Here is a 15,293-nt window from a genome sequence, read left to right as displayed (position 1 = left end):
CATGCTGATCTTCTTCCAACTGGCCTCTGGCCATAGAACGGTATCCAGGCTTGCTAAAAGAGCCCGCAGGTTATCCTGTTTCCCTCCCTTCCACGTTGCTATGCGTGCCTCTACAGAATCCGCGAGGGCGAATTTCTCATTATCAGCTCGGTCTGCTGCCTCGTTGGCTGCACGGAGGCGACTAACTGCCTCAGTTGGCTTGGCAGTATGTGTGTTCGTGGGCGTGGGTCTAGTTGAGGGAGTCGCCGGCTTCTCGAGTGGTCGTGGGCGAGTAGAAGTCGCCGGAGTTGATGTTCGTGAGGTTGGCTGAGATATACCAGCCGCCTTTTCACACCTGTTTCGTCCCTGGATGCTGGTGCTACCACCATGGCCTGCTTCAACTGCATCTCGCCAGACCTGCGCAGCTTCCGCCCACCGTTCAAGCTGCTCTAATGCCTCAGCTTTCCTCATTAACGATTTGCCAAAGACTTCCCTCATGTCTTTGCTTGGTTCTCCGTTCCCTAGATCGATTTTTTCTGACTCGCCTTTGGACGGGCCAATGATTGAGATGGCTGTATCCGCATCTCTGATTGCTGATTTTGGCTCACCAACTTTAAGCCCTGTCAGGGCACGGTTACAGAGAAGAATAACCATAATGGGGTGGTTTTCTGGAAGCTCAGAAATGGCGGAAGAATATGATGCATGGGCAGCAGCATAATCACCTCTCCTAAAGGCTTCTGAACCCTTCTGACGATGACTGTGTGAGGACGCAAGAGCTACAGCTGAAACCTGGGGGATTTCCCGTAGCGGAGCCTTTGGACGCACAGGCAGGTGTTTGGATGGTAGGCTTTGGCTGGCCTGGGGTAAGGGGGATGTTGTTGCGGGCCGTGTTGGCTGGCGCACTGGGCTGAGCTGTTCAAACAAATCAGGCTGGGATTCGGAAGCGGGAGGAGTTGCAGCTGCTTTACTTCTCCTCGCAGGGCTAATATATGCTTGTGCGGCCTGTTCCTCAGCGTGCACACGAGAGAGTCGATCTCGAGGCTCTTCTCTACTTTGTGATCGCATATCCATTTGAAAAGCAGGTTGTGGAGATCGGCTTCGGGGAATTTGTGCTTTGGACATATCTTCCCTTCTTCTGGATGATTTGCTGGGTCGTCCCCCTAATTCAAGCAGCATCGCTTCATCTGTAAAGTTTTTTGGATTTGGAGGGGAATTTCCCCGGGATTGAGAACGTGCCTTTTCCGAGGTAGTTGAGGATTCTCGCATCCAACGCGGCTGACCTAAATCAGCCGGTGAATTAAATTCTTGCACTACTTGCTGCACCTTTTTCGTCCCGGACTTCCAAAGGGAATTAGCGGATTTGAAAAGGTTATTACCAAATTCAGCTGCCAATGCCGCCGCATCTTTGTCAATAGAGGCTGGGCTTCTATTATCTACACGGCTGGTTGCAGAACGAGATAGTTCCTCGTTTTGCATCCATGCAGGGACACTGTTGTTCCGCTGTTCGGGGCGTCTACTGTCGGAAAGCCGTTCACGTTCACGGCTCCTATCGCCTAGTTCATCCTTGCCAAATCCCCTATCTCTGCTCCTCGCCTTTTGCTTTGCCTCCTCATGAGCTTGATTTAGAAGCCAACCAACTGCTGCCCGAACATCAGTCCCCGACTCCGTCACCTCAAGGGCCTCTCGGGCCTTATCCGCAGAGAACCCCATATCCACCAATTCAGCAATGTGCCTATCTGTGGCGGAAACGGCGGGAGACGGGCTCCTAGAGGGTTCCTTGATGACAGAAATTTCGACATCCGACTTCGACGCAGACTCAGCGGCAGGTCTGCCCAATACGCCTAGAACATCTTCATCGTCGGTTATGGGAGAAGTTGGCTGAGGCATATCCTTTGAATTAAGTTCGCGCAAACCGAATGGGTCATCGTCATCATCAGATATTATGGAAGGGTTATTCATAGGCCACTTAACATCCTGTCCAAGCTCTAGGACTGGTGTATTATTTGAAGATCTGCCAGAACCGGGCACAGGGAAATTTGTAGATGCATCGACCGGGGCCGACGAATTGAAAGCAGCCAAAAGATCATCTTCATCAGTCGTAGTTTGACTTTGTTCCATTAATTGATCTGGAGTTGCGGAAGATTTAGATGTCTGAGGTTTGGCCAAACTGTCCCAGAATTGCGCGTTGTTCCCTCCATATTGAGCTTCTAGTTGAGCCTTTCTTTCTGCTTCCTGCCGTGTTTTCTGTTCCGCCAAATGCTTTTGTTGTTCAAGGAGGGAAAGGCTTTTAGCGGATGAAGCAGATTTGAATGACACTAGGTTTGCGAAGCTGTCATCTGCGGGGGTGGGTGCTGTCGAGGACACCTTCGAGCGCACCGGAGGCCCAGCGGACAAGTAAGGAGAAGACCTCCCTGATACAGGAGGGGTAGGCCGTAGCTGGGAAAATGCAGACGTGGGGTTCATGGGGGGTGGCCTCGTCGCCTCGCGCCCTGAAGCTGGAGTCCAGCTGAGCCCTGACAAGTCATCCATAAGGTGTTCTGACTGGCACTATATTGACTCCACAAGATTAACACTGTCAGCAGGATACACAGCGATCATACGGAATGTTAGAGTTCTTTAAGTCACTTCTTCCAACTGTCAGCACGCATGGCATTGTTTGGCAAGCTCACTATTCTGGAGTAATTTTCAGAAGCTGCTAGTGACAGGTGGTTTGCAACACATACACTGAAGTTGCCCCACAGTCACCAACAACAGATCTGTTTCTTCATGACATGTGCGCTTACCATCAATCTTCACTGCCCACGTCTATCAGGATCATCCTAGCTTGAACAGGGCAATGTGGTTCATAATAAATTGTAGTAGCAGAGCTGAATTGAGACGGCGTCTTGTTTGGGTTTAGCGCAGCTGCCTTACTCATAGTCATGTGATCATTTCTGGAAAATTGAAATTCCGATATCCGTATCATGTGTAGATTTGGTTATTTTGGCCGAGACAAACCTCGGGATGAGAATGGATGTTTGAACGCCAATAGGATCAACACTATGCCATTCGATATGATTCACTATTATTCCACGAGATATCTCAGAACTACGAAGTTTAGGTCTTGGGATTTAATTTTGATAGAGCAAAGAATGACATCAAGGTTCATCCTTGAAAAATTTCGAAGCCTGGCCCAAATGCGACCATCAGCACAGGGAAGTTGTATAGAGGTTCTTCAGCCTTGGCACGCTTCCATTGATGCATAATAAACCATGTGCAAAAAGGCAGAGATAAGCATAAGGTTTCTATCTCCCAGATAATAGGAGGATATCTCAAGGGGCGCGAATACTTTCATTTTTCAATGATTATGAAAAAAGGCGGGGAACCTAAAGTCACACCTTAGGTAGGGTCCAGCTGACACTAGCCTTTAATCACCAAGGGTTCCCAAAAGAAAGCCTTAGCAGCAGCCAATGATAAACAATCAGCATAGAATCCTGATGGGCAATTCAACAATGGCACCCGTGGATTGGCTTTTTTTTTTTTTTTTTTGTCTTGTCCCCGCATTCCAGCGTCCTGGGAATGCAGTATGAATCGAGCAACCCAGAACCTCTACAGTAAACACCAACAGCCGGGAAATCGGACGCAAGAAGCAACAAAATCAAGTTTTGATTTTGGCAGGATCCAGAGTCTTAGATGGGCCTGTGTAAAGATCCTTCGCGCTTTGGCACCAAGACTGATAACCCACAAAGTGCCCCCAGCTCCATGGTCCTGGGCAGCATGCCGGTTGGTTGACAAGCATGTCTCGAGCCGCTGCGGAAAGGGCCCGCCAACGCGCCTAGTTAAGTTAGTTTGTAGTAACTTTCCCCTTCACAGCAACTAAACTACATTCTCAAAACATTAATTTTAACGAGATTAATAGTCACAATTGACACAAGATGGGGTTGAGAGAATTCGGTTTTTTTTTTTTTTTTTTTTTTTTTTTTTTTCAAGTGTCAGTAGCATAACCATCTTGGGCCGATTGCGTGGTTTATGTGCGATTTGGCAAGGCAAAGCTATCCAATTACTCGAACCTCCTCAAGTGTCCCTTGGGCCGATTTTAAAGTGGAAATAAAGGAGCAAAGAATGAACGGAATATCCAGCCTTTAGTTGGGCTAGTGTATACATATGGGGTACACCGTCCTCAGTTTTTGATGAGGATAGACTAATCAGCCATCAGCACTAAATCCTGTACCACTTCCAGGTCGCATTGCCAGTTTCGGGACGACATGAAAGCTCCCGTCGCCCTCGATACGCGGCTGAGGTCCTGAGGAGGAACGGTATTTTATCCTGCCATTGACAGAAGAGACCGGTGTTAACTCCGATAGTACACGGTCAAATTCCGGGGGAGGACTTTACTCTCTCATGGCAGGATTTCGTCTTGAATCCAATAGGCATATGTGATGAAAACCATAATGCAGGTTGCAGATCGGCAAGAGAATTAATTATTCGAGTCCATATAGTTTTATTAGTAACTAACTGTTTTTATTATGTAACGGTAGGAACCTCAGGACTAAATCTTGGTTGTAACAGCACAGACTCCCACATAAAAAAAAAACAAGCTCGGAATAGAAATAAGAATGTTCCAAAAAATGTTCTAGCAATCTTTCTTCTTGAACACAGTTAGGCCCATCCCTGCATAAAAAGAGCTCGCTCTCTTGCAATGATAAACTTCCGAAGTGTTTTGAAATTTCTCCTGGGGAAGAATTCTTGCCAGGTTATTGAGAAACCCCTTGCTGTTTGGCATGTTCCTTGCAGATAGTAGTATCTTTGCTGGCATTTCCAAGCTATTCTCTGAGGGTCTCTGAGGTCTCTGAGAGGGTTTCCCTTCAGCACGGGCTAGCAAATAATAGTTTCCTAGGGTCCTTTATGGGGCTTGCATGTGGACGACGAAGATTCTCACCATTATCTTGAATCTTTTCCCGCAAACGTGATTCTTCTTGGAGCTCAAGTGAGAACCTTGGAATAATAGATAGTAGACAAACTACCAATTCTAGGAAATTGTGTATCCAGGCTGTGATTGCACAACTGTCTAACGATCATATGTGGCGATTACCTCGAGAATTCCCTCCATAATGGGCGTTATTCTGTCACTACTAGTTACGATCCATCATTCGTCGCTTGAAAAACGGAGTGGAATCTTGGATTTTGTCCTTCATCCACAATCAAAGAAGCCATCGGAGCCAAGGGTTTGCCTGCTAACTACTTCATTCTCCTCAAAGCCACTACAATAGTAGCTCAAAACTCAACAATGCTCCACCAAACCAAACCAGTTGTCTCTGGGAAAGGCCAAAAGCCTGAAAGAATTGGTTCTGGATCCCAGATTTCAAGCGTTTCCTCGGTGTTTCGGGTCATCCGTTCCGTCTGAAAGCCTGGCTGGACCAACTCGTATCAGACCTCTCCACAGAAAAACAGATTTTCTGTACCCAAAGTTGAAGGGTAAACCTGCAAAACTCGGTACACACAAAGTCAAACCTAACAGCAGCAAATTAGATGAGCAGAGCCAAACTGACAGCATGCATCGTAAGCCAGGTAGTTGTTCATAAGCTCCCTCCGCATTGTATTCTTTGAGAGCTTGCATGACTCCTACGCCTTCAAGTTCCAACGCATTGTAGCGAGGACGGTGACCAGTTGCACAGATACTGTAAGCTATCTCCATTAGATTCTCAATTCCAGCCACCCATAACTATGCTTTCCAAGCAGCTGAAGGTTTACACCAGCGTCGCCCTGTCACGGATTTCCCTCGGGGCTGACAGGTCCATGCAATATTTTGATTTCTCTGGTAGCTGGTTGTAGTTTTCGAAAACTAGTAACCCTGGCTGGAGCCTGTATTTAGGTATAATCAGTCTCAGACCCCCAGGGGAGTTAGCGGTGGTGCTTGGAAAAAGCTGCCCATTCTTTCACAAGCCGTTCCCCTCCCAACCCTCTCTTCCCACCAATCTCTGTCTGTGCCGACTCATCTCCCGTTTCTGCCATACCCCCTTATTTACTCCCACCACCACTCAACCTCCAGATTTTTTGCCGGCCTCAGATTCATTCTGTTTGGAATTGAAAGGGGGCCAGACTCAGAGAGACTCTTTAACTTTCTCTTCGATCTACAAGCATTCTGGAACGTCCCCGGCAAGTTACCATCGGCATGGGTTTGTTTAAGCGCAAGGATTCGAAGACGTCAACAGGCAATGACAAAGATGACCGTGAGTCGTTTGTATCTACCAGCAGTGCAAGAACATCAAACGCATCGCTGAAAGTCCCCATATCCATGAAGACGGGAAATGGCGTATCTGTGCCAATCCCAAAGGTCCCAATCGCCCCGCCGCCCGACCCAAACCTTGACCCAGCAGCTTATCTGCGAAGTATCCATGCCGTTCGCCAGAGGTCGAAACTTGTTATGGACAAGGCGAAGAGGAATCAACTCAACCATTTCGACGTTGACTTTGGTAAATTTTCGGAGACGGCTTCGTATGTTGTGTCCATTATCAAGGTATCTGGGATTGCCCTCTTTTCTACTCTCTCATAATGGGATTCATGTTGATATATTTACGAAATCTCTAGAGAGATTACGCCCCCGATTACCATAGCATACCTGCCCATGGCCGGTGGCAGCATTTCGACGTTGGCGGGAGACCTCGCATCAACCAGCTCCTCCAGTCATGGCCCAGTACCATTGACGCGTTTGAACGGACAAGGCGACTAATCGACCTCTTTCTTATTTCAGTCTTGTTGGACGCCGGGTCCGGGAATAAGTGGTCATATAAGTCCAAAGAATCGGGGAAAATTTACAGGAGAAGCGAAGGTCTTGCGGTGGCAAGCTTGGAGATGTTTAAAGCCGGACTGTTCAGTAGCGATCCCACGGAGCCATGCCAAGTGGACGGCGCAGGTTTGAGAAAGATCACCGTGGAGCTACTTGCAAAGGGCATGCAACACTCTGAGCACAATCCATTAGCTGGACTGGAAGGCCGGGCAGGATTGTTGATAAGGCTGTCGGAAGCGTTAAACGACCAAGAGCTTTTCGGTGTCGATGCGCGACCAGGAAATATGCTTGGTACGGCATCCAACTCCGTCTTTCACGAAATTCGTTGTTTTAATGTACTAATTTTTTTATCGTGTGCAGACTATCTCCTCTCTCACCCCACAACTCTCGCCTCATCCGTACCTATCATTTCTATTCCCACACTCTGGTCCGTCCTAATGGACGGCTTGTCATCTATTTGGCCCCCGTCCCGCACCCAGATTGAAGGCGTGTCTCTCGGAGATGCCTGGCGCTGTTCCGCTCTACCTACATCGCCCCCCGCGAAGCCGTGGGAGAGTATTGCTCCGTTCCACAAACTAACTCAATGGCTTTGCTACTCTCTCATGGCACCGATGACGAAAGTAATGAACATACAATTTTCCGGAACCGAACTTCTGACTGGTTTGCCAGAATACCGGAACGGAGGTCTCCTTATTGATATGGGCCTCTTAAATCTCAAACCTAAGGATGCTGAGCGGGGGCTGCAGGCGTACAGGGCCAATGCAACGATCAAAGGCCAGCCGAATGTGGAGGTTGTTCCTCTGTTCACCGCAGATGATGATGTGGTGGTGGAATGGAGGGCTCTCACAGTCGCATTCCTCGATGAACTGCTCGAGGAGGTGAACAATCTGCTGAGCCTAGGTCATGGGGAGCGTATATCTCTGGCCCAGATGCTCGAAGCAGGGACTTGGAAGGTCAGTTGCGTCCTTTTTATTTATGTGTCCCACGATAAATAGCTAACATATCTTTAGGGAGGACGTGAGATTGCGGAGGTGTCTCGCCCCAACACCAAGGAACCGCCCATTATGATTCTTTCTGATGGGACGGTGTTTTAACTTTTCAACTTCGAACCGTCTCAATTCACACTTTTTTTTTTTTTTGTGTTCATCGATTTGACATTGGAACTTACCTCATTTGATGATAATGATACCTTTCTCATTCGGACCCCGTCGGCGAGAGTTTTTGGACCATAGTGTCAACTTTGCACCACAATTCTTTCCCATTTCATTGGATATTCTCATCAACGCTTTGATTCCCACAAATTTTTATAATTACATTTGGAGTTAACAAAGATGTCGGAGAAGAGGGCCATTTCTTTATTTAGCAGACATTCCATTAGTGGGGTGAATCTATATATTTTAAATAGTGCAGAGAAACAAATGTGACCAATTGCATTTAATTTGATAGACGGATATTCGCATCTCACCCAATCGAATCAGTTATTTAAGCTTAAATGGTTCACAACAGGTTTTGTTGGAAATAAAAGCATGTTTGACGACCGTGGATATCATATGTATTATGAACGGTGTTTGATGAGACTCCCTGCAAGATGAGCTTGCGATGCGGAACAGATTCTATGAAAGTGGCCAGCTGGTAAATGGGATTCGAATATATATGAGAACGTGCTTGATTATTGTAGATGGATTATAATACTCTTCAACAATTGATGAATATAGATAAGAGAGAATGTCCGACCTTGCAACTGCAACTATTGCCTGGTCACGTGATATAATGGCAGCCTTCGTCCACTGTCGAATTTACCCAACATCCAAGATAAATAACCAATATATCACAGTCGAGGTACAGAGACGAATAATTGACTGTGCAACTCCCATACCTTGGCTATGGTTTGGCTGTTGGGCTAGATTTGAGGCCAGGAACAAAGAAGCGCAATATCTTTATTAGATTCTTCTTATACGCCCAGGACAACTTTGATAACAAGCACATCTCTGTCCACTGGCAATAATATAATAACTGAGGCGCCACGGGTTATATCGCTATATCAAAACAGCCACAATGGATATGCGGAAGAAGAAACGCAAGGTTCTGCTTATGGGCAAGAGCGGGTCGGGGAAGTCGTCCATGCGCTCGATAATATTCAGCAACTATGTCGCGAAGGATGTCCGGCGTCTCGGAGCCACCATCGACGTGGAGCATAGCCATGTCAAATTCATGGGCAATCTGACTTTGAATCTCTGGGATTGTGGGGGGTGAGTTTGCAATCCATGAATTATGTCTAGTTTTCTTCTGAGAGGATCTATTGAGAGTTTATTTAATTTTTAACGGGAGGTTTATTCCAAGTTGCTAGGCAGGATGCATTCATGGAAACGTATCTTGCGTCGCAAAGAGAGAACATATTTTCCGACGTTGCTGTACTCATCTATGTCTTTGATATTGAATCCCGCGAAGTCGAACGTGACCTCGATACCTATTTTGCCATCATAACCGCCCTCCAAGAGTTCAGCCCAAATGCATTTGTCTTCTGCCTCATCCATAAACTCGATTTGATCCAGACAGAGCATCGACAGCGAATATACGAGGAGCGCTCCTCTCTCATCCGTGCAAGATCAGAGTCCTTTGCAATAACTACATTTGGTAGCAGTATATGGGACCAATCCTTGTATAAGGCGTGGGCAGGAATCGTCCACAAGCTTATTCCAAACCTTTCAGTCATTGAGCGGTTCCTGCAGGCTTTTGCCCAAAGGATCGAGGCGGAGGAGGTCATTCTATTTGAACGCTCAACGTTCCTTACCGTCACATCTGTAGCGTCGGAAATCGGCCGCTTGAACCCCATATTTGACCGTCACGAGCGTCTCTCCAATATTATGAAGTCGTTCAAGCATTGTGCTGCTCGCAATACCCACACCACTCCAGCCTCCGCGGGATTTCTAGTTATGCACATCAAGACACTACAATTCAATGTCTTCCTCGGCCGATTCACCGACAATACATATATATTTATCGTGGTCCCACCTGGCGAAGCGGCATATAACTGTGCTGTTCTCAACACGATGCTTGCCCGTGAAGGTTTCCGCAAGGCGTCAGCATCAAACGGCGGTGACTGGTTCCCGCTTTCCTACGCTGACCCCGCCCCTCGCGGAAGTATTTCAAATGGTTATGTTACTGGGCCACCCGAGACGCCATAGGGTTATTTATCCATTTCACTTCTTTTGGTTTCAAAATTTCGGTGGTGGTGGTGGTTGGCATTTGATCCAACGCAATTCCCATGTATAAAAAGATACCCTTTATTTATTTATTTTTTGTTTTCATTCACATTTGCATATATATTAATATCTGACGAAGGGGATTCTTCACAAGCAAAAATTGAGACCCGATTGTGTGGACCGATTAAAGGGTTTGGTATGTACAACACACTTTTATGGAAATTCCCGTGTCCTTGTTCCTTTTAAATGAATTTGGAGGGATAAACATGTTTCTTATAAAACTCTCGCGCCCCGCTCCTTTTTTGGGATCATTCTGCCCTGCGTATTCAGTTGGCCGGAGTTGCGAACTAGGCCCGATAACAGACAAATGTTATAGATATTCCTTATACATGGCTCCCGAGCGCTTTTTTCCTCTTCTTTTTTTTTGGGCCTGTTGTTTCTCCGATTGCCTTTGCCAGTTGTCTATATGATTCAAAGTGGATAAACTCGATCGAGCCAGAACGCCCACATTCAACCATACCATAGGCTCCCTAGCAGAGTCGACAAAGAGTGGCTGATTCAGCACTCCATAAATCAAATGTTATCCGTTGTCCATCAAACGAATACTTACCTTGATGGAAATGGCAGACTTCGCGCCCATCCCTAGGCACTATCCTCCTGAGTCCAAGCTGCTCTTCTTAGAGGCCCTGCCAACGATTGACGGCCATGTTACCGCAGACGGCGAGCGGTGATATTCGTGGAAATGAAACGTACCAGAAACAACTCTGCGATGACTGCCATGGGATAAAAATGTATGCATATCTTCCCCCTCCCAGGGTGGGGGGGTGTTCCATCCTCTTCCCTCTATCTTCTTTTCCTTTCCCGGTGTCCTTCCGTTGCCACTAAAATGTAGTGAATTTGGGTACCTGGTTTCCATATACTCCATATTATCTATATATTTTATGTTCCGCGCATTCATCCTTCAATCCCCTGACCCTCCCTTCCCTCCTTACATACCCAGTTACTTCTCCGTATTAGTGCATCTAATTTCATGGGATTTTTTCTTGCTTCATAGCTTCATAATAATGCGACAGACTAGCCATTAGGAGCAAAGTTGGGTGTGTCAGACTCTTGAAATATATATATAACTCAAAAGGAGAATCAATTACAGTGAGTGGGATACTGCTGAGGAAAGACTCAGTTAATCTATGGTAAAACTCCCGGCTCCTTTCAATAAGACAGCAGAACGTGGGAGCTGCAGAATATTTGAACCAGAGAGATCCGTGCCACAAATGTTTGAGAAAACTCATTGGTAGATATTGTCCTTCTCACGAAGGGTTAAACTGTCCTATCGCGGAACTGGTCGTCGGGCATTTGGTCGACCAAGTTGGGGAATCTCTTAAGAACTTGATCCAGTCATTATTTCGCGCCCCCCAACCTCTGCATCCTCGTTTTCTAGATTCTTTCTCTCGAAACTGCGCAGCGGTGCTAACACTGCTAGTATTTGTCCCATGCTGTGTGGGACAACTTTCCCCTGTTGAGCAACTGGATTACTTTACTTGTTGATATGTTCTAGTATCGTCACAAGTATGCAATATGTCCAAGCCCGAATTACCATGAATGCTTCATTCTCATCCTGGTCGATCAGGATATCATTGGTTTTGCTGTTCATTCAACATGACGATTCTGCAATATCCCGCCACTGCTAATAACAGGGGCAAAGAAATTCATTCTTTTCAATTATACCAAAGCAAAAACAAAATCTCGAATCGACTTTTGCTGGAATACACGCAACTGCAATTGGTTCATTGAAATAGGTGTAACATTTGCAAGGGCGAATACTCCATTGGCTTCATATAATTTCTTAGGCTCAACGCAGAGAATGGGCTTTCTGGCGTCAGCAATATTGCTCCCCAGAGTCTAAGGGAACTGAAATGGGAATTTGGGGAATCTCAACTCCTTGAAGATAATCTCAACTAACAGCCAATGGTTCTAGACATTCTGAGATATATTTTGAGGAATCTGAATTGGTAGAATTACCCGGGTTTGTATATCCTGGAGGGATCTCACAACCAGTGAACGGGGGGTCTCTCAAACCATGCAAAGGTCCTCCTATCGCCAAACACCTCCAATGTTTTGCTTCAGCATAAATGCCTCGACACAAATTGGGTATTTAAGTAATAATAAACTATTTATTTTCTTTGCTGGCGATTCCTTGTATTGCGAAAGCTCGAGCTTGCGTGCAACACAGCAAGTAGTAGTCCCGACACCCCCAAAACACCTAGTGGCTGGCTTCTCATGCAGGAATAGCATGAATTAATTCACTACGTGGGCTCTTACTCCTGTTTTCTTCGTTGAAATATAGTTAAAGGACAGAGCTCCAGTATCATGTTCATGTCCATAGAGCCACATGTAAATTGGGCTATTCGGTTGGATTTCCCCCCCTGACTAGTCTCTGTGGCCTGTTAGTTCCTCCTTGGTCATCCATTGATCCGACTGTTGAAAGCATTGGTCATAAGAGCTGCAATTAAAGAGACCTAATGAATTCAGGTGCTCTCCACCATTATTATGTCTGCGTCAACAACGTTATCTGCTGCCCCGAGAACTTTTGAACTAGCTTATCAGTATAAACATGTTAAAAGACATTTATTTGTCTGGGGAGACGCCTCATCAAACACTAACCCCTGAAGTCCTAGCCAGGAGAACCGCCAACTTCCATGAAATGCAAGCTGGAGTGGTCTCTCTGGTCCTGCTTCAACTTCTGATACACGCCAGAACACCTGTGGTACCCTTTATTTATCAGTGAAAACTTAATGCAAATATCAGGCTCAAAACCCTGTTCTATCTGGTGGTCAATTGTGTGGCCCACTCCTGGATGCGGAAGAAGACCAAGAGATTGCCAGGGGGATCATCCCGCTTTCGAACCCAGCGTTCCCTTTCAAACGACCTTGCCTCAAAGGATATTGATAAGGGTCAGATATTTCGATATTCGACCACATCGCTCGTTGTGAACCACGGATATGTCCCATCGGAGAAACCTTCCCGGGAAATAAGGTTAAAAGCCCCCATTCGCCGTTTGAGGTATTTTTTGCCCGCGATTGTGGGGAAGGCCCCGAACTCACAGACACCGGACTGGGGTTAGTAGGTTTCAAGAGACGGGGTTTGGAAAGCTACCCTACATCCAGGGTTGCATTGTTCCGGGTTTATCATAAAACTCCTTCAAAAATCTGAGACGTAAAGCCCTTCATTAACGATTGACCGTTTCTGGAAACTTTTACCAGAGAGCCATTTGACGTATCGGTGGTGGAACCTTGGAACGAAACCCTGGAAATTTCCACTTACTCTCTGTGTTCCCTCTATTCTCTTTAGAGGAATGACAGCATACAGGGGAGATATCAATTATTCCTGTGAGCTATATACTAACACAGGGAATTGTCATGCTGGAGAACATAAACTTTTTGGATTATCTACACTGCGTACATTCCAATGTGTTTTGAATGTCAAAACAAAGTACTAAGATCAAGTAGAAAGGAATCTAGGCTTCCTATTATGGACTAGTGTCTGAGATAGCCGATAATAACTAAGATGTCCGATAACGGACAAGAAAGGAAGATGATGTACGAAATAGGAAGGCGGTGAATCCAAAAATAGGTAATCCTCTGTGAGGCAGAATAGTGATGATATTGAGCTTTCCTATCAGCGAACCAAGGAATTTCACCCCCCTTTAACAGAGGTTCGAGATGACTGATATCCTTATGCTGATACCGCTCATTCTATATACAAAACTAGCCCCAAAGGGCAACAACAGGAGTAATAAGAAAGCTATTTCTCACAACGAGAACTATCGAAAAAAGGCAAATTTTTGAGATGAAATGCAAATTTTAAAGGTGGAAGCCGCATGCAACCGCAGCACGTTGAACCAATGATACGGTCCGCCATATGGCTTTAGATATCAGTCGCGTGTTGATGTCTCACCCTCTCGCCCGTCTTACCAGCGCACCGCACAGTAGTTATACCATCCCCGAGATAGCTACCAATATAACCACTTCAGACGTCCTACAAAAACTATCAAATCAAACCATCTAAGTGTTTACAAGCTTAAAGGACCATCTTCTATTGTTGAATTGAAACCTGTCAGAGATTAGTTTTTAGCAATGAAGCTGTTCTGAAAGCACTAGTTCTCATCATGCCAGCACTTCAATTATTATCTCTTATAAAAGGCTATCATTTATATGAAATATATTTTCTTTTATATTAAGAATAGGGTGATTTAGTCTTAGTATATAAATGTAACTCAATCTCTCATAAAACTTAGTGAGAAATAACAACATGTAAATGATATTTTTTTTTATCATATAAAGAATCAGATATAATATATATTTTTTTTATAGATTAATCTAAAGTTTACTTAAAAGCTTATTAATACTCTTACTTCTATTCTTTAAAGATTACACATTCAATTTACGTAGTAATATCTTAATCATGCTGAAAATCATATCATTTTACTTTATCTTTTAAGTTAATATATTAAATGTTTATCATGATCAATTCTACTATTATCAGAATTGTTGTATTAACAAAATCTAAGAACTAAATCAATTGATTTCATAATGTGAGAACTATATATTATTATTTTCTAACTAGTTAATTAATATTAACTAATATACTTTTCAAGTAAGTGAATCATTTAAGTAAGTGAATTATCAAAATCATTATATCTTAACTGATTTGATTTTAAATTAAATTGTTTTAATATCATAATCTTAATTAAATTAAATTAAATTAAATTATACTAAATTAAAAATATCATATTTTTATATATTTAAAAGTATCATAATTGCTATAGTATTATAGAGCTTTTCAATATCATATAAACTTAGATAATAAAGACTTTTATAGTTAAATAATTGTCTATTCTACAGATACAGCAGATAAAATAATAAGATTTTGAGCTTTATTTTTAATTATATCTATTGTATATTTTAATATCTAAATTTATTCTGCTTTTTACTTCTCTATCTTATTTATATTAAATATATAAGAATAGAGTTCATTCTAACATATTAACTGATGTAATTATAGTTATTTATTTTCTTAATTTTCAGACTCTAAAAGCTTTATCTAGCTGTAATACTAACTACTAATAATAGCTTTAAATAGTAGAACTTCATTATAAAGTCAATCTTGTTAAAGTTGTATATATTCTCTGATAGAATTTTATATTTAGCAAATATAATCTTTAAGATCTTTTAAATTAAATCTGAATAATTCTTATATTCTCATATTTAATTTGATCATTATTATAGTCTTTAGAATAACAGAGAGAGGAGACTTGAACTCATAATAAATACTTTAAAAAAGTAAAT

General features: G+C 44.0%; 3 protein-coding genes across 3 annotated transcripts in view; 2 read left to right on the top strand and 1 right to left on the bottom strand.

Moving 5' to 3' along the window:
• Window positions 1–2,508, bottom strand: part of PADG_12301 (uncharacterized protein) — a gene marked incomplete at both ends in the record, with an annotated part of 3,751 nt that extends 1,243 nt beyond the window's left edge. Inside the window, one exon of the mRNA XM_010764638.1 lies at window positions 21–2,508. Coding sequence (XP_010762940.1) covers window positions 21–2,508 — 2,488 coding nt within the window. The remainder of the gene's footprint in view (window positions 1–20) is intronic.
• Window positions 2,509–6,130: 3,622 nt separating this feature from the next.
• On the top strand, window positions 6,131–7,839 carry PADG_07445 (uncharacterized protein; the record flags this gene model as incomplete). The annotated part of the gene is made up of 4 exons (XM_010764436.1): window positions 6,131–6,475; window positions 6,547–7,036; window positions 7,106–7,698; window positions 7,756–7,839. The coding sequence occupies 4 exons, from the start codon at window positions 6,131–6,133 to the stop codon at window positions 7,837–7,839; spliced, it is 1,512 nt and encodes a 503-aa protein (XP_010762738.1).
• Window positions 7,840–8,800: 961 nt separating this feature from the next.
• Window positions 8,801–9,930, top strand: PADG_07444 (Rag GTPase GTR1; the record flags this gene model as incomplete). Its single annotated transcript, XM_010764550.1, has 2 exons — window positions 8,801–8,994; window positions 9,093–9,930. The coding sequence occupies 2 exons, from the start codon at window positions 8,801–8,803 to the stop codon at window positions 9,928–9,930; spliced, it is 1,032 nt and encodes a 343-aa protein (XP_010762852.1).
• Between the last annotated feature and the right edge of the window lie 5,363 nt (window positions 9,931–15,293).

This window comes from Paracoccidioides brasiliensis, assembly GCF_000150735.1.
Source record: "Paracoccidioides brasiliensis Pb18 unplaced genomic scaffold supercont2.11, whole genome shotgun sequence".
Taxonomy (NCBI): Eukaryota; Fungi; Ascomycota; class Eurotiomycetes; order Onygenales; family Ajellomycetaceae; genus Paracoccidioides; species Paracoccidioides brasiliensis.
Note: the sequence above shows the minus strand (reverse complement) of the source record. Positions and strands in the feature narration are given on the sequence as shown.